The sequence below is a fragment of the Phalacrocorax carbo genome, chromosome 1 (genome assembly GCF_963921805.1).
Source record: "Phalacrocorax carbo chromosome 1, bPhaCar2.1, whole genome shotgun sequence".
Classification (NCBI taxonomy): Eukaryota; Metazoa; Chordata; class Aves; order Suliformes; family Phalacrocoracidae; genus Phalacrocorax; species Phalacrocorax carbo.
Window position 1 is genome coordinate 198,294,123 of NC_087513.1, and position 18,060 is coordinate 198,312,182.

The window sequence follows — 18,060 nt, forward strand, 5'->3', positions numbered from 1 at the left end:
GAAGACAATCGTGTGGTGTGGTTTTTATGTACATCATATCTCTTGAGGAAAAAAAGATTTGAACGTTCTCAATATTATTTTACACTCCTGAGCAGTACTGCCACACTAAGTTCATGCTGGTAAAGAAAAAAAATTATTTTAGATACATAAATACACATGGATTTACATATTTGATATGGTCCAAGCATTCAATGTCTCTCCACATTTCTCCTCATTTACCTTACAAAGACATAGTTTATTTTGTTCAAACTTACATTTGGTGAAATGTATTTGTCATCATAATCCACTTCCAAGGGAACTGCAATCAGTTTTTGGAAGGCTTTTTTCATTTGCTCGCTGTTTCCAATAGCAAAATAACATAGGATCAAGTTGAAGCCTGACTTCAGGTTTGGGGACATGCTCATTATGTGTTCAAATGAAGAAATGGCATCAACGTATTGGCCAGTTTTAATAAATGCAACTCCGATATTTTGCATTATTTTAATCCTAAATAAAGAAATCAGGATTAGGTTATATTTTTAACTATCAAGTCATACTGTATCCAAAACTTGTACTTCAGAACCATGCCTACCAGTATAAACTCACCTCATTTCTTTGTGGACACTAGGAATCTGGTCTAAAGCCATACGGTAGAATTTGATAGCTTTGGAATAGTTCCGTTGCTTTAAATATATATTTCCCATATTCACCTTCAGTCTACCTATCAAAAGAAGTCAATGAGTTACAGCCTTTTTTTAAAGCACAGTTACAGCTTTTTGAATTGTTTCAAAGTAACAGAGTAGAACAACTTCTTAAGTTTCTCATCATTATAGGTACCAGTGGCACTGCACAGAACAGCCCTCTGTGAATTTTCACTCAGGAGATGAAGTAGTAATGAAACCTAGAAAAGAACTATCAATGTAAGATGTATTGTGATTTTGATTGTGAATTGAGGGATGAGGTAGAGATTATAGTGCTCTCCAGGAAGACAGCCACAAATAAGTGTCTCTGAGAAAAGTGTACTGCAGGGGTCTGAGATGTGCAAAATACTAACAGAAGCTTTCAGAAGGAGAAACCTGAGCCAACAGAGAAAAAATCAGTATGACAGCAGATAGTATAGTGTGTGCTGCATGACAAAATGATATATTTGGCTTTATGTTTAGCTTAGCCTACAGAAAGAAAAGACTTCATGAGTTGGGCGAGTCAACCCACATTAAGTTATACCAAGTGGGAGATTATGAGTACTTGTCATCCACTCTGACTGGCAGACATGAGGACTGAGATCTCTGTGAGTCAACATCACACAGATGAAGTCCTTATTTTGAGTGCCTGAATACCAATTTTAATCCACTTTGCAATGTAACCTACCTCCATTACTGAACATCTTGTTCTTCACTATAACTTGATAAGTATTCAGTGCTTCAGCATACATTTCGTTAGCAGCATACTGACTGGCCAGATTGAAAAGAACCTATAGAAAAACAGAATTATAGTACAAGAAAAAAAAAAAACGTTCTCTCAAGTAATAAACTTGAATTCATAATAGATAATTCCAAATTATTTACCTTGGAAGTATTGCTTTTACCAGTTTTAAGCTTCTCATCTTTAATGGTCCTTTGTTCTTGTACATTGACATAGAGAAAACACATTTCAAATCTGCTTATTCTAGCCAATTCTTTTATTTTTGTACTTTCACTACCACTAAAAGTCATGTTAAGTGGGCCTTAGACCTAAGTAAACACAACATTATCATTCAAGGCTATTAAAAAACATTAATACAAGATAATTCTCAGAAACTGTGCATAATTTATGACTCCCAATGTGTGGAAAACGGTCCTACGACCTGCAGTTGCTCTGTTTATGAAGAGAGAATTTTTCCTAAACTGGTGTCAGGTAAAATACCTTGACATTTTTTTCCACAGCTTTACTCTGACCTTCTCCATAAAGTAAATTACTAGGTCTGCTTAACTGGACACATTCATTGTTAATATTTTTCTCTACAGCACTACTTTAAGTAGTACAACTTTATTTTCTCCCTAGGTATTTTTATGGATATTTTTATGCTTGAAGATTCAGGATTTAGGAATATTAATATATCCTATTTTTGTGTAATACATTGTCTGTCACTATAGTTCAAGTCAAAGGCAGTGTCTGATATCTCCTGTTTTCTTCTCCTGGTGTGTTACATTTTCTAGACTATTTATTTTTGAAGTAAAGGGTTTACATCTGCTATATTTTGATATGCATGTTTTGTATATGAGTAGGTAGCTGGAATAGATACTCATGGGCATCCTTCTTCACTTAAAGTTGACTACGTGGTTTGTCTGGTATTTGAGATTGCAAGGGAAGAGACTCCATCATATAAATGGACCTTTGCAATCCAATGTTAAGTTTTTAACTTCAAGAAGTCATTCACTTTAGCTTCATGAACTTCCCCTGCCCCTAAATGTAGACCGTGTCTGATGTATACTGCTAGGAGCATTACAGCACACATATGCTCAGCAAACACTGAAACGTCTCTTTAGTAGGCTTGCTACCAACACCTTTCACTCATTGAAGACTTCTAAGCACTTACTGAGTAAGTGAGGTCTAAGTTGATGTTTTCTGGAGCAGCAATTTGTTCACGCTGTCTCACCAATACTCTCTCCTTTCTTCCAGCCTCTTTTGCTTTTTCCAGAGCCTTAAATAAAATACTAAAATTTAGCAATGCCTTGAATCTTACTAACCCAAGACAGCAAAAATGCATTCAAAACAAGTATGAAAAGAACATACTCATGTCTATTTTCTTTAGACTGTACCCAATGCCTGAAAAGTAGCAATAACCCACAGAAAGGTGTTAATTAACAATAAGCAGACATACAGTTAGTCTAAGTCTGCTCAGCTGTATAATTTTAGAGAAATTCAATCACACACATATATATATGCCATAATCACTTACAACCATCGAAGATTATTCTGCTTGTATAAATCATAGGAAGTGCACATATATGTTAAAAAAAATTTAAAAAGAGGGAACATTTAGGCTTGGCATGTTTCCTTGGATCCAGAATCCCAGTGAAGGAAGGTGTTGGAAAGAAGAAAGTGAAGGCAGGAAGTAAACGCACATGTTGCACAAATGTATACTGTTCACACACCTTGACTAATTTCGGATGCTGGTAAACTGCTTCCCTTTTTTATCTATCCATAAGTGGTATTTCACATGTACATTCACAACTTGAGTAACTCCAATATTATTATTTTATCCAATGATAATCTTGTGCAGATTGGTGTCAAGGCCGTTAGTGCAAGTAATGCTACAGGTCTACAAGTGCCATTAGCAGTCTTGTGTCCCTCTGCAAGGATGCAATGGTTAAAAAAGTAACAGCTAGCACTGAAGGTAGATATGTGATATTTGGCAGCTAGCGGTGAAGGAAGTACTTAATACACAGCTTGATTCTTAGTCCTTATGATAGAAGGTAAATCCAACTTGCTTGTTTTATAAATAATGAGTTGGCAACTTTGATGACTTCTGCAGGAAAATGCATACTCTGCTGAACTTGTCAGAAACTAATACAAACATCCTAGAGGACCCTCAGAATGGTCTGGTATAATCCACATAAGAAATAAACCTTTGACATCAAGAAACAAACAACATTCTTGGCCATAAATGCAAGAGTCAAGAAAAATTAACAAAACAGGTTGGGTCATCTTGTAGTGAACATGAAATTCAGACATTATATCAGAAATAAGTTAGGATAGGTATGTAAGGATACTTGCCCTAATTCAAATAATAAATGGATAGACTTCTTTCATACTCTCTGATCAGAAACTATCAGCAGCAGAAAAAAAATGTTTTATTACAAAGTGCAACATAAGAGGATCTTATGATGCTTGAAAGGTGGACCCATCCAGTCTAAACACCAGACTTAAGTCCCCATTTGGGTCATAGAGTTTCACTGTTAGAAGCCTTCTTGTTAACTCCCCAAGGAATTGAACTCCCTACAGTGTGGGCTGCTAGACAAAGATCTGGTAAGCGAAATCCCTCTCTCCAAAGGAGCTATCAGCCTATTAGCTCAACAGATAATTAAAAAAAAAAAAATCCTTGGAAAGGAGTATGACTGAGGTAAACCAGGATTCCAGATGGTTGGCCTAGTAGATACAAGCATAAAGGCAGTCCTCACACAGTACAGTATCATCCTGATATCAGAACTGTCTAGGCTACCACAATCAAGATGATCAATGTTCAACCTTGTCTTAATTTGATCAGTATCACTGGAATTGCTGCACAAACTGAAGAAAGGCATATGCCAGGCCTTTTGACCAGAGAAGCAAGAATGCATTCACAGCTGGGACAGCTTTTTTGTCAAAAGCAATAGATACAACGTGTCTTTGTAGCAGGCAAAAAGATATAAGATGTTATCCATCTTGGAAGTCTGAAATCTTCCAGTAATAGTCTAATACGGTAAATGTCCTATTCTGTATTTGAAAATATTCACACTACATAGACATAAAATCATTGACAAAAGTCCATTCTTGCTGCACTTGTTCCAAAGGTAAACTGCCGTCTTGAAGAGAAGCGAAAACCTTTAACCAAGTATGCTTCTAAACGAAACACTGGGTACCTCTCTACAAAGGGCAGGTCCTGCACTGTAACATGGAATCTCTCACCTACAGGAGGCCTGAAACATGTAAATAAAGGATTACTACTTAAGAAATCTGCCAAATACAGATAAGACTGTAAGGATAACATATGTAGTCTGATGAGAAGCATCGCACAGGTGCACAGTATCACCTTGCATAAGAGAGCTAAGGAGGCCTTCATTGTGTGTGGAGAGCACCAGACAATATAAAGTCCCTTCAAGATAAGAAAGCCCTCAGTGTCATTGGGTCAGCGTGGCTCCCAAGAGCTGAATCAATTCTAGACCTCAATGCAAAGACAATGACTTCTGAACAAAGAAGGTCTATCAAAAGATGGACTGCATTCTTCTTAACAGATCCAAACTTCAGCTAAGACTACCTCTATATTAAGACAGCTGAGGTAAGATTAAATGATGCTGCACCCACCACGTTTCACAAGACAAAGAGATATTTTAAATTGTCTGAATCAGAGTGCGGATAGAAAAATATTCCTTTGTGCCAGACAAAAGGACAACATTTATTAAAAACACTAACATGTCCGAACAGCTTGAATTCACTAATTACATCTATACTAGATGTAAATCAAATGGGCTAGAGCCTGTTATTCAGCCACTACTAACTGACACGATATTGCTCTGAAGGATGGAAAGGTTAAATTGTCCATGCTGACACTCATAGTGCAAGGAAAGCAATATAGAGTCTACCATATGCTATAGCACCAAACAGCCCTGACATGGAAGGATACTATGGAGGTGGATTAAGTGAGATTGATCCTGGTGCTGAGCACCAGTCCTGGATGAAAATCACATTACCCAAAAGGCCCAAGCAACATCAAGGAAATGGAATGTCACTCAGACAAGATCCTTACACATCTGAGGATCAAATGCTGCAAAGATGCCAATTACAAGCCTTGTATTGAAGAAGTGTCACCCATTCCCCATAGGTTAGACTGGGCAAATCTGTGCCAGTATGTCTAACTGATCAGGCCCATTTGAAGAGGCCAGAGATATGGGGAAAGGAGTTTTCCTAACACTGAAATCTTAAATATATATGCCAAGAAACAGCTCATACCTTTTTTTTTTTTTGGCAATACAAAGTATCACTGGATTAGAAGAGTCACAACAAAGTTAGAATTAAGATTATTTTAATAATTTGAAATGTTTAAACGTAAGTCAGTTTGAAACATCTATATATACAAGTTGTTCTTCACATAATAGCAAAAGCAAAATCCAGGAAGATTACCAATTTCAAGTCTCCACAGCTGTTGGCAATGCAGCTTTCCTCGACCAGCTCGTTCACTTTTTTTTCCAACTGCCTAATCTTCTCTTCTGAACTGAAATAAAAATAACAATAAGAAGATTATCCCTAGTAACATAACAGCAAAGACTAAACTTTTACACAGGATATTTTCAATAAAACAACACAGCAATGTATCACATGTCAGAATTAACTGGTCTTCCCATCAAAGAAAATATAATGTGAAACTATGCCCAGAGAAGATCCTCCAAAGATAAGACATGCACACTTTTAATTTGAGAACAGTCCTAAGAAAACGTAAATCCTCTTATGAGACCAAGGCAGACATACAAATTTCATGGACCAAATCTGTTCGGGGGAAGTAATGGCAGAACAAACAGATGGGCTGATAAAACTTCCAAATCAAACACCTGATGAAATGAAATATTGTATTAAGAGCAATTAATTCAACCTTTATTTGCATAGATAACACTTTAAAGTATAGCTTGCAAATGCAGATTTTAATTAAAAGTTGTTATTCTTCTAGAGTTTTTCCTCAGTTAAATAATCATACATTTCAGTAGGATCCCCTATTCCTATATAGCTATATTTGAGTACAACTTTTGTATTGAAAAGCTCGATGACTTGTTATGAGCAAACTCCCCAACATTCACACCAGCCTGCAAAACTTTCACAATCTCAGTTTTACCTCAAGTGCTAAGGCCAGAGTGAACAGGGGGAAACAGGAGGCAAATTCCCAAGTTCTTCCCAGAGAGCTGCATGAATCATGGTGTTCCTTGGCTGTCACACATTCTTCCATAATCCTCTACAATTCTATGTAAGTATCACAGCATTTGTGTGGCAACAACTATGTCCAGGCTGCTGAGCTTGTCAGAACCAAAGCGTCAAAGCAGATGCTCCTGAAAGTCAGTGCAACTGCTCCAGTGAGTCAGCTAACTGCATGCATAAATGCTTGTGGCACTATTCCACAAAGTTAGAAGTTTGGCCCCTCAACGTTTCATAACTGCCTGGATGTTTTTTAACTCTACACATGATTGGGTTTTTGTTGCTGTTAATGCTTTGAAATAATTTAAATGCAAAACTGAACAAACCTGTCTGAATTTTTCATTTCCAGAGGTGGAGCAGGACCTCTTGCTTGGCCAAGAGGATCAAATGAAGAACCTGCAAAATTAATGGAGTACTGAAAATTGTAAAATAACATTTCCCTCTGGCAGCCGGTGATTTCTACAAACTGTACCTCTCATAGCTGCCTTAGTGTAACCTGCAGCATGCACTGCTGTCATTGGTCGAGCAACCCCATCCTTAAATAAAAAGGAAGACATGTTAAAATAATGTTCCTAAAAAATAGACTGGGGACAGCATAGACATCGGTTACGTATTACAAAACCTTTAAATACAAAAATAATTTATCACCTTGTAAACCAAATATTTTTTAAATGTTTTTTTTTCTCAAATATCCTGTCTACAAAGTAGAGGAGCAAACACTGTTGGAAACTGTAACAGACACAAAGGAACACTTACTACCTCGTGAAAATTTTATATGTATTCAGAATACTTAATTTCAAACATCTTTTATTTTTAGAAAATTCTTAATTGTTAGTCTTGAGATCTGTAACGTACTCTAGCTTACTGTCACACTGTTTCAGAACTCAGTTGCTTTTTTGATTTTAACTGACATTACAGAGAATCCTATGTGATTATGGATCAGAACATTTTCCTTGAGCTAAACCAAGAGAGGCACAATTTCTTTTGTATTTTTAACTTATTACCAGACAATGCCTCACAACACAAGAATATCTGACCCTGCCCCATGCCAGCTTATTAAACTTTCCTCTCAGGATACTGAGTGCACTAACAAACCTTAGCGGCCCTGACCAGACTCACGCAGGGTCTCCAACCACACACCATACCCATGGATCCAGGAGCTTTAAGCTCAACACTGGTCCCTCAGCCCCTGCCTAAGCTTTGTTGGAGGACTACTGGTTTCCACATCAGCCACGGCTATGCCTAGCCACATAGTCCCTTGATCCAGATTTCAACCTGTGGACTGACCTCCTGGATTGATCTTAACTTTGCCTTATCACTATGGACCTGGCCAGTGATCACTGGTCCTAGCCGTGGCCTATGCATTGACTTTTTGGCTTGACCTTGGACCTGCCTCATCACTATGATACCGCCTTACATTCTGGACTTCTGGTTGGACACGGCAACCATTTCTGGGTGGATCCTTCTTGCCTTGCTCAGGAATTGCGGGACTGGGTCCTGGCCGGTGAGGGCCCTACAATGCTGACCATCCAATTTCCCTCTGGACTCCTGGCTTGCCTTCCCCTCAGGACTAGCCCTACTCCTGATGCTCCCTGATGATTCCCGTTTCCTCCCTGGGCTGACAAAAGGATATAGTGGCTATGGATATATTTAACATTAAGTCAATATACTTAAGGGTGGTGATGGTAAAGTCATTGGTAAATTGCAGCAAGTTCTTATTAGAGTATAAGTACATAAGGAAAGCATGGAAACCAGAATCTACCTTTCTCCTATTTCAATGCAAAATTATTAATTGCATGTCAATAACTGTTAAAACACACTACACTGGTATTACTTCCAACCCTGTGCTCAAATAAAATATTCATCGCAACCCTTCATGCTTTCCAACACTAGTATTTCCAAAAAAGCACAAATTGAACCAGCCTAATAATTTGTATTATTTCAATGAACTGTTAAATACTTGTATCAAACCCAAACATGTACCAGAAAACTCCATTGTTCCCAATCAACGTTAAATATAAATACTGAAACTTTTACCTGTATAGCTCCTGTCACTGGTCTTCCCATTGATGAAGTTAAAGTTGCCTTTGACTACAAAAATAAATAAGTTGTTTGAAACTACCATTCACAAAGCATTAGAAGCCTGTAAAGGCTATCTACAGTCTTCTCAACACTGAGTTTTAGGAGTTGATCTGTCATATAATTTCATTGTAAAATTCCTGTTTACATTATTCATATGCAATATACTGCCAGTGCCTGGCAGACTTAAAGGTGATGAACACTTCAGTTAGCACAAATTCACAGTATTTTTTTTTATGTATTTGGATAGTTCTGTCAGATCTTTTTTAAAAAATTTCATAGAAATTTAACTAGGCAGCAGTATTTTCCATTATTAAATTATTGAAATTACTACCTTTAAATTGAACAAGTAATTTGCACAAAATACTTCAGTAAGATTCTGAGTACAACTGATAAGAGATTAATATGGGGTAGATTTTAAGTCATACTTCCATGAAGAATTATTGTACAGCAAATACAGATATACTTTGAAACTGCCAATGGATATCTTTTCCATTAGCTGTCATGGCACATACTGTCCTTCTGTAGCAGTGTTAAAATGTAAATAAATAAGTGTGAAATATTTAGTAGCAAGCACTAAAGGTTGCTACAAATATACAATACAAAGACAAAAATTAAGGGTCCCAAGCCATGAAAAAGTATTCCCCTAATTCCCACCCAGAGGCCTATGCTTTACTGTTTTACCCACTATCCACCACACATCATGACTGTTTTTCATTTTTTCTGCTAAGGCTGTATCTACATTAACAAGGACTGTAGTGCAGGAGAAGCAAATCTGCAGAGTGAAACAGGTAGTACCGTGGACTGGACAATGCTTTGGAGGTTTCTAGCTCTACCAATGCAGCTGAACACCTCAGTCATTATTATCCTTAGGAAGCGTGCGCTCCTTTAACCCATCAGTGTGATGCTACACTGAACACCTGCAAATACAACTGCTAAGAAAAAACATTCTCAAAATGAATATATCCAGAGCAGGTTAACAGAAGGTTCAGAATTAAGGTTGCATTGCAATGACTTATAACAGAATTTAGGTATTGAAATTGTTACCCAGCTAACTTGCATAAGAGATCTAAAGCAACGTGATCTCCCTTCTTTACTTGTCATAAAACATAGAGGAACTTTATATCCAAGAGCATTGTCTTTTCAAATTTGACTGAGACAGGCTAACAGGTTGAAAATTTGTTGGGCTGAGAGGCCAGTGGATATACAACCAGAGCATAACTTCTGTTTCCATAGCAAAACAGGTTAAGGTGTTAGTTAAGAGTTAAAATGGGTTAAGTACACCAGAGTATATAACCAACTTTTTCTGGTTAAACTAGAGGTGATTTGAAAGCCTATATTTTAAAAGACTTAATTTCACCTTGACTTTCAGAAAATTTTCCCAAGCCCAAATTACAACCCATCCAGTTCCCCTGCAAGAAAATCAGGTTAATACCTCAGAATCTACTGCCTTATACAGTTCAGAAGTTCATTTGCAAAACTATTTGGGAGAAAAAGAAAAAAAAGAGAGAAAAAGTCCGTAACCATGCCTTGACCAAGTGCGGAGTTGTGAATTAATTAAAATCAATGAATATGTCTAGCTCACTGGAAGGAAATACTTAGATAAAAAGAGCTCACTTTGTGCAAGGCATTAAATGGTAAATGTATTTTTTTGGTAAATACCTCATTTTCATTAAAAATAAAACAGAACAAAAATGTACCCCAAATCCAGTAGCTAAAGGTCTTGAAGCTGATGTACCAGGAATTTTGGCTGTCACCTGAGTGGAAAAAAAAAAACCAAACCCACCACCACCAATTAAAAACCATATATGTTAATTATTAGTCTTTCTATATAGTTTCTATAATGAATTCATAGAAATAATGAGAATTCTTTCTGTGACAATTAAAGCATTTGTAGAACCAGATTATTCTGGCAAAGTAATAACATTAATCAGACAGTTCCAGCTCTTCTTTAGACATGCAATACGTATTTCTCAAGTACAGGTGCCAATTTTATATTTACTTTTGAAAACTGATAAAAGATTAAGTCACAGCTAAATGAAAGTATGAAAATTAATGCAAATTACATTACTATGGAGGAAAAAGTGATTATAACAATAACACGTGATTTTCTAAATCCCACCGTCTAGTATGCATCTCAACCCTGTATGTCAGAGCCAATAATTCTATGTCAGAACATTAAACAAAGCCCTTTCAGAAAGTATCATTTTGCTCTCTAATAATGTTTTATCTCATTTTATCAAACAAGAATATGCATTTCCAACCAAAGTTCCTTGTTTGCTCTAGCTTAGCTCCAAAACTTAATGGAACTCGTGCTCTGCTAATTTTTAACTTATTTTTCATATAAATAACTGAAGTCTGTAGATTCGTGTTAGTAGCAGACAAAAAAAATAGAGAAGAAATTCCCAAGATAATTTTGTACCAGTGCCAAAATTAGAGGCTAGGGCTCTAGGGAAGGCCTACACTATTGCAATGTATTTTTAAAAGTACTTACAGGGGGTCTTCTACCATGACTTGTTCTTGCTGCCTGTTGAAAAGCTACATCATTTTCTAAGTCCTAGAAAAGATGAAATAAAAACATCAACACTTTTAAAACCCTGACACCCAAATCTACAATTCCAGAACCATATGACTACTGAATGCAGATTGGCAGAAAAACAATTCTTCGTCCAAAAATACTTGAAGTCAACTGAATGACAGGTTTTCCTGACAATGAATAATGATTACATTATATGGTCTATCTTTTTTGGTGTTTTAGATTAGGAAATGGAAAAAACTCATTATTCTCTGAAAAATAAAAACACACTGAGGAAGCAGAGTTCAAGTGATAAAATATAACATGAAATTGTATTTCCCTCCAAAAGCTTAGTACTGTTTCTAAATTTTAACATTAATGCCTGTCATGCCAATACATTAAGATATCTCATGTCTCTGAGGTCACAACGCAACTCCCATGAATTTGGTATTGGGATTTCTCACAAGATGCCAAGTCTTGCAACACTGGCCCTGCTTTGAGCAGTGTAGTGGGTTTGGACTAAATGACCCCCCATGTTGTTCCAATTCCACTACACCAGCAGTTACCAGAATGTGGTCTGCAGGGTTACCCTAAGTCATACCACATGCTCTAACAATTGCACAGAGGACCTCACACTACTGTTATCTCCTTCAGCTGCAGCACAGTAAGAGCTCAATGACCTACTGACAAATAAGTACCTCTTTTGTCCGAAAGCTTGCTGCTGCACACTGCCTGGGAAACACCACATTGAACGTGCCTGCATGTGAATATGGCCTTCAAATAACCAGGATTTTATACTTCGTAAATTCTAACCATTAAAGCATATTAGACCTGCTATGTGATGCACACAAGTATTTTGTTGGAATACAAAATTATCAAAAAATAACTACTCAAAAAGATCCTGGTGAAGCTTTATATATTTCATGCTAAACAAAGAAAATTTCACTGCAAAGCAGTAGTACACTTGTGCATTACTGTACCCACGTCCTTATCTTGTACTTAGAAGTTAAAAGCCTATGTATGGGAAAGGTGGGAAACAGCAAATATTTTTACCTCTGTGTCAAATGTGGGATTGTAATCATTGTAGCCAGAATAAAGATCATCTTCATCAGCCTCAGGAGCCAGATGCACATTTTGCATCATTTTTCTGTGAAACATTTAACATGCCAAATATTATCTCAGTGATTTTACACAGATATCGTTAAAAATGTAAAATATAAATAGTAATAAGGTTTACAAGTTCAAAAGAGCTCCTATTTAATTTTAATTGCTGCCGTTTAAATTAAAAATAAGCTATAATTAGTGATAAAAACCTAGAGTTCACCTATAAACAATATCGAGTGGCATCACTTAATAGAATTAGATTTTCTTAAGTATTCATAACACTGTCATTAAAACTGTTTTAAAGATATTTATCATTAAATGGTCATAACAAATAACTATTACTCTTCACATGGTAGCTTTACATTCTCAGATAATTCAGATTTAAAATAATTCTCTCATATTCTAAGTTTGCCTTTATTAGGCCAAGCCATAGTAGTCAGTCTAATGAAAGATATCTCTTCCAGCTTCAAACCTTCCTTCACCTGTGTCCTTATATCAACACAACCACAGCTATTCTCTACATGCAACATTCTTCATGTAATTTTGCCATTTCAATTCAAGCAGTTTTTAAAAACTAGAATTAACACAGCCTGGGTCCCCATGTCTTTCTTCACAAACATTTTAGTGTGAAAGACAGCTGCATTCACCTTGCAGCCTTCCCCCCACTGAGGACACGAAGGAGGTCTCTCTTTGCCTGGCTACCTAATTTCACAAACACCCAACACTGATTTCAGCCACGGTATGAAATGCACGCACGTTGGCAAGTAAGCCCCAGCCAGGGCGAAGGCCGCACCTCCCGCCGCCGCCCGGCTCCCCTCCCGCTCGGCGAGGCCCTCCCCTCGGCCGTACGCGGTGCCACCGCCGCCTGAAGCCGAACCGCTCCTCTTTGCGGGTTCCCTCGGTCAGCCCCGAAGCCGGGCGGCGGCGGCGGCGATGTGCCACGGAGCGGCTCGGCCCTCCCGGAGGCGGCGAGAAGGCGCCCGATCGCCGGCGGAGGGGCCGCGCTGCCGAGCGGAGCGCGGGGGGACAGCGAGAAACTCAGGGAACCGACGCGACGGTGCCAGCTGTGCCAACCCCTCCCCGACACGGCGCCCGCGGCCCGCTCCCCCTGCCCCGAGCGCGGCGGAGGCCGCCGGGCCCGCCCTGCCGGGTCCGCCGCGGCCCGCGTTGCTAGGGGGGACGCCAGCCGACGCGGTCTCCTGAAACACCACGCCTGGTCCGCGGGCGCACGCGCAGAGCGGCTGCCGAAGCCTTTGCCCCCGTGTGGGCGTCGCCTGCTGTGAGGGGACGTTCCCGCGGCAAATGGCGGCGCAAGAGTGGGGCGGGCGGTTGGGCTGAAGGGGTTTGTGCCACTGGCATAGCTCATCCTCTCCGCCTCTCAGAGCTGCCGGCGAGCCCGCTGACGCGCTGCTTTCGGCCAGGATCGGCTAGGGCGTGCTTAGTCGGGGGGTTAAAATACCAAAGTCGACTCTCATCTCGTTTCTGCAAATTAAACAGTGAGAAAATTATGTCCTCCAAAATACATAACTGCAGGGAGTAACCCACACAAATCCAAAAATTTCCATTACCATTTTTCAGGTGGGAAACTACTACTCTGAACTCTTTCATTGTTGATCACCAGGCTAGAGCTAAATATGAACTAAATTTGACTTTTTGCTTGTTCTAGGACTTACTCTGAATTGATCCGCAAACATTTAAACATACATTTAATTTCCTGAGTTCAGTTGTGCCTCTTTCCAAGGTGGGAGCCTGTATATGCTAAGGAATAAAATTTGTGTCATATGATGGACATACAAACAAATTTTGTTTCCCCCTACGCTTTCCTCATCTTCCGGAAGAGGAACACAAAATTACTTTGAAGGATGGTGGACTCATCCAACTGCCTACCTTTAGACCATGGGATAAGGAAAACATAAATGGAATCAAGATCTGTTTTCTGCTATACATTACTTTGCTGTGTGCAAATAAAAGTCTGTGACGTGGATAATATTTACCGATTTTAAAGGAAAAATTTTTAAGATAAATGAGTTGGTGTTTCTGAAATGTTAACTAGAGAGAAATTAAATTTCAGAATGTGGAAAAATTCTAGACTTCTACGTAACAAGGAATCTAGGATTACAGGATCATAGAATAATTCAGGCTGGATATCAGGACCTCTCTCCCATCCTTATATCTAGTTTAAATTTCTTTGTGTTTCTTCCCAAGAGTAAAGCCAACCCACTGTAATTTGATGGTGAAAATTGGTATTTTATGCTATAGATTTGCTATCGTGAGAGAAAAGCCAATCCACCATGGGAAAGTAAATGGCTTCTTGGATAGCTGTCAAACCTTGTGCTCAAGTTCATGTCCCATACCTGAGAGTACCTCATCACAGTGCATGCCGTTAGCACGTTTCTCCAGCTCCAGACTATCGCTGGCCTGTGCCCTCTGCCCACAGTCACCGCTCACTCCCGGGTTGCTCAGCTGCACCATTTCTTCCAGTGAGCTGAGAAATTTGCTCTCAAAACCGAAAGGCTCAATAAAAACTAAATAAAAAATTACAGGCCCTAATGTCTGAGAAAAAGGTGATTACTACTACCATTTTTACTACTTTCTCTTAGTTGGTATTTTGGAAACCATGGCGAGTGTCAGCTGATTTGCCCACAGCAAATGATTACACTCTGGGGAAAGTTTCTCATGCCTAAATGGGAAAGGGAATAGAGCAGGAATCTCTGAACAGGCCTACACTACTTTTGAGAGAGAAAATATTTTACGAGGCCAATTGTAACCTACCCCTACTGCCTTATGCCTATGGCATAAGAAAGCCTCAGAGAGCAGAGTCAGTCAGAACACCCTTTTCATGGTCAGGGTCTGTGAGCATCATGCAGTGTCAGGGCTTTCTGCTGCTCACCTTTCAGCCTCAAAGTCCTTTCTGAAGAGATACTCCGGCTCCCAACAAGAGAAACAAAGATAACATAAAGAAGTATTAAGACGTTATCACTCTTGCATTAACGTGTTCACGTTCCAGGCATGAACCACTTTCAGACAGAAACTTCAGACGAGACCTTTGGACATGAGAATCTTTATACCTCAAGTTTCTGGAATACAAATATTTTGCAGAATAACAGACTTAAGGTGGGAAAAATTTTCAGGTGAGTTACTTGCCACAAATGATTAACTTCAGCATAAGAAATATAGATACATTTCTAGTCCCCTTTTCTGCCTGTGACTCCTCATATATAAATGAGCCTATGTTTTTTAGATTTTTCTGATTGTCTCCAGACATATTAACATGTACCTGAGCAGCAGGTACAGTCTGTGACAAGAGTCCTAGCTCTGCTATCCACCTTGTCTATATCGGGGACCTGGGCATACTGGTGTCCAGCATATTCTGATGTTTCAGCCCACTTATCTAGGGCAGTGGAAAGAAGGCACCGTGATAAGGAGGCAATGCCTCTATCTTGTAAATTCCATCACTGGAATCTGACCATGTTCATATTATCAAACTTTCTTACCCTCCAAGATTGGGTGTATACATTCAAACCAGCTCCTGGAAGTGGTCCCTGGCCCATATGGTCCCTGACCATACTGGGAACTGTTTGGGAGAATGATAACTAGCTAACACTATAATAAGCTATTTTAACCCCAGAGAGAGTCAACTCAGGCACCTGGCAATGCCGCACGTTGCCCATCCTGCCGGAGTGTGCACCAGGGGCCAGGATCTTGGGAACACTCCCCAGCCTAACTCCTGAGGTCTCTTGGTCCAGCTACTACTTCTGACATCCCCACAACAATGAGAGTCTCAACAGACTTTTTTTATGTTTCTAAAAGCTGTGTCATCTACAATTTTTTTTTTTTGGATGCTACGAAGTATAAATAGACCTTAACACATGAAGATTTAACACAAACCCCAAAAATCTCAGGATCCTTTGTGGCAACATGGGATGTTAATCATGTGTTGTGCTTATAAGATATCTTCTAACAATATCATGCTACAGGGAGAAACCCATATGATGTAACTGTCTTTACTGGTTTTGGCTAAATCCAGAGGGCAATCTGGAATGTGAAGCTGCCAAAAAAAATGTCGTAAATTTAGTACACAGCCCAAGCAGTGTTGTGTGTGGATTCCAGTTCATTTTAAGTTGGATTAAGCCAGCACTGTCACTGTATGAAGCTGCCCCATTCTTTACATACTTCCTGATTTTCATTTCTGCCCCGCATCAGTCCTCTGACTGGCAATGAGTTAGATGCTTGTGCAGCTGAAGCAAACTGCAGATCTGATCAGGTTTTTGTTCGGTTATCTTTCAAGACATCAACTACCTGATCCAGTAAATTCAGTGAAAATTTACAGCAGATTAAGGAGAGCATGAAGCGGTACTCTTAAACAGTACAAATTTATTTGCTTCTCAATACATGGTATATGTGTCTTTTTGCAGCGGTAACATTGCAAATAAGGACTCAGACAAACTCTTCCTGGACCTACCAATGTGAGTTCAGGGGTTACTGGCCACCGTTGCCTGTTGTAATCATTGTTAGTGTGTACCTTACCCTTGCTCGGGCAGTTTAACTGTTCGTCAGATCAGCCACTAATTGTTGTTTTTAGAAAATGGTCTGAACTGACAAAGTAATTCTCCCATTATAATCTTTTAAAAGTCCTTTTCTACCATTGAATTCTGCACTGACCAGGTGTTCAGAATTTTCTGCTGTTGTGTGGGGACCATTCAGCTAGCTCGACTGCCACAAACAGTGAAGCTGCGTTTAACTACTCCTCTGGGAGCTAACGGATCTTGTCACCATACCTCTAAAAATTACCAAAGGGAAATACAGAATGTGTTTAAAATTTAAGCCTTTCTAATACTTAATCTTTCAAAATATTTTTTTTTATTTGAAGATTTAAGAGTTGACTGGTAATTGAACTTAATGGTAAACAATTTTTTTTAAAGACAATTAAAAATTAAAAAGTTAAAGCCTCATATCATGCTCTTCCTGTACTTGAAAATTCAAACTTCAGCTGTTCAGTATTTTGTTGACTGGTCTGTGTTACAGCCTTGATACTCTGGGCTCGTTTATCTTATCAACAGATACATATTGCATGTTACTTTCCTCTGTTATCAAGTGTATGAACAGTATGGGCATTAGAATGTTTATATATTAGCTCATTATTTCTGTGCTGTTAAAAACACACCTCGATAGCACTTTTTAACATGAAGTTCTACCAGTTAATGTTTCCTAACATAGAAACATTAAGTTAAAGAAGCCTCTCATCTCTTGTAGATTTAAAAAACAATTTAAAATGTGTGATCACTGGGTTGGTGAGCATATATATAAATTACGTTAAGAGAATTCAAGGTAAAAAATAAAGTTTCTAGAGCTACTCTTGATGCAACGATAAGTACAAGGGTCAGAATTATGTTCAGGGTTAGGTTTTTAATGAGGAATTAATTACGTAAAAATATTTTATAGAGTTATATTGAAAGTTTTTAAAAAGGCTTTTCAGCACAGTTCTAAAGGTGGAAAATATTCAGTATAGTTCTGCTCTAAACATCAACTTACTGTACAGTCTGTATTAAAGCAAGTAAATAATTCAATTTATGTACAATTAGAAAACAAACAAAACAAATGGAAGAACCTCATTATGAATAACACGTTATTAATAATGTATATGTTGTATATAGTTTGGGTTTAAAAGACATTTGCAACAGGAAAATTATCTTGTTAACAGGTATTTTTACTATTAAAGGATAAAATTCCATCTAGTTTTGCTG

General features: G+C 38.5%; 1 protein-coding gene across 4 annotated transcripts in view; it reads right to left on the bottom strand.

The window, feature by feature from the left end:
* Nucleotides 1–13,548, bottom strand: part of IFT88 (intraflagellar transport 88) — a 48,947-nt gene extending 35,399 nt beyond the window's left edge. The window contains exons 1-12 of one of the 4 annotated variants that reach the window (XM_064441180.1): nt 13,166–13,548; nt 12,266–12,359; nt 11,192–11,254; nt 10,398–10,454; nt 8,656–8,709; nt 7,091–7,154; nt 6,945–7,014; nt 5,839–5,929; nt 2,555–2,659; nt 1,344–1,450; nt 586–696; nt 255–486 (exon numbers count right to left, since the gene is read on the bottom strand). In XM_064441180.1, coding sequence (XP_064297250.1) covers nt 255–486; nt 586–696; nt 1,344–1,450; nt 2,555–2,659; nt 5,839–5,929; nt 6,945–7,014; nt 7,091–7,154; nt 8,656–8,709; nt 10,398–10,454; nt 11,192–11,254; nt 12,266–12,355 — 1,044 coding nt within the window. In that variant the 5' untranslated portion in view covers nt 12,356–12,359; nt 13,166–13,548. Of the gene's footprint in view, nt 1–254; nt 487–585; nt 697–1,343; nt 1,451–2,554; nt 2,660–5,838; nt 5,930–6,944; nt 7,015–7,090; nt 7,155–8,655; nt 8,710–10,397; nt 10,455–11,191; nt 11,255–12,265; nt 12,360–12,963; nt 12,989–13,072 lie in introns of those variants that run through there. The other 3 variants (XM_064441179.1, XM_064441178.1, XM_064441181.1) reach the window with 3 other exon arrangements.
* Nucleotides 13,549–18,060: the final 4,512 nt, after the last annotated feature.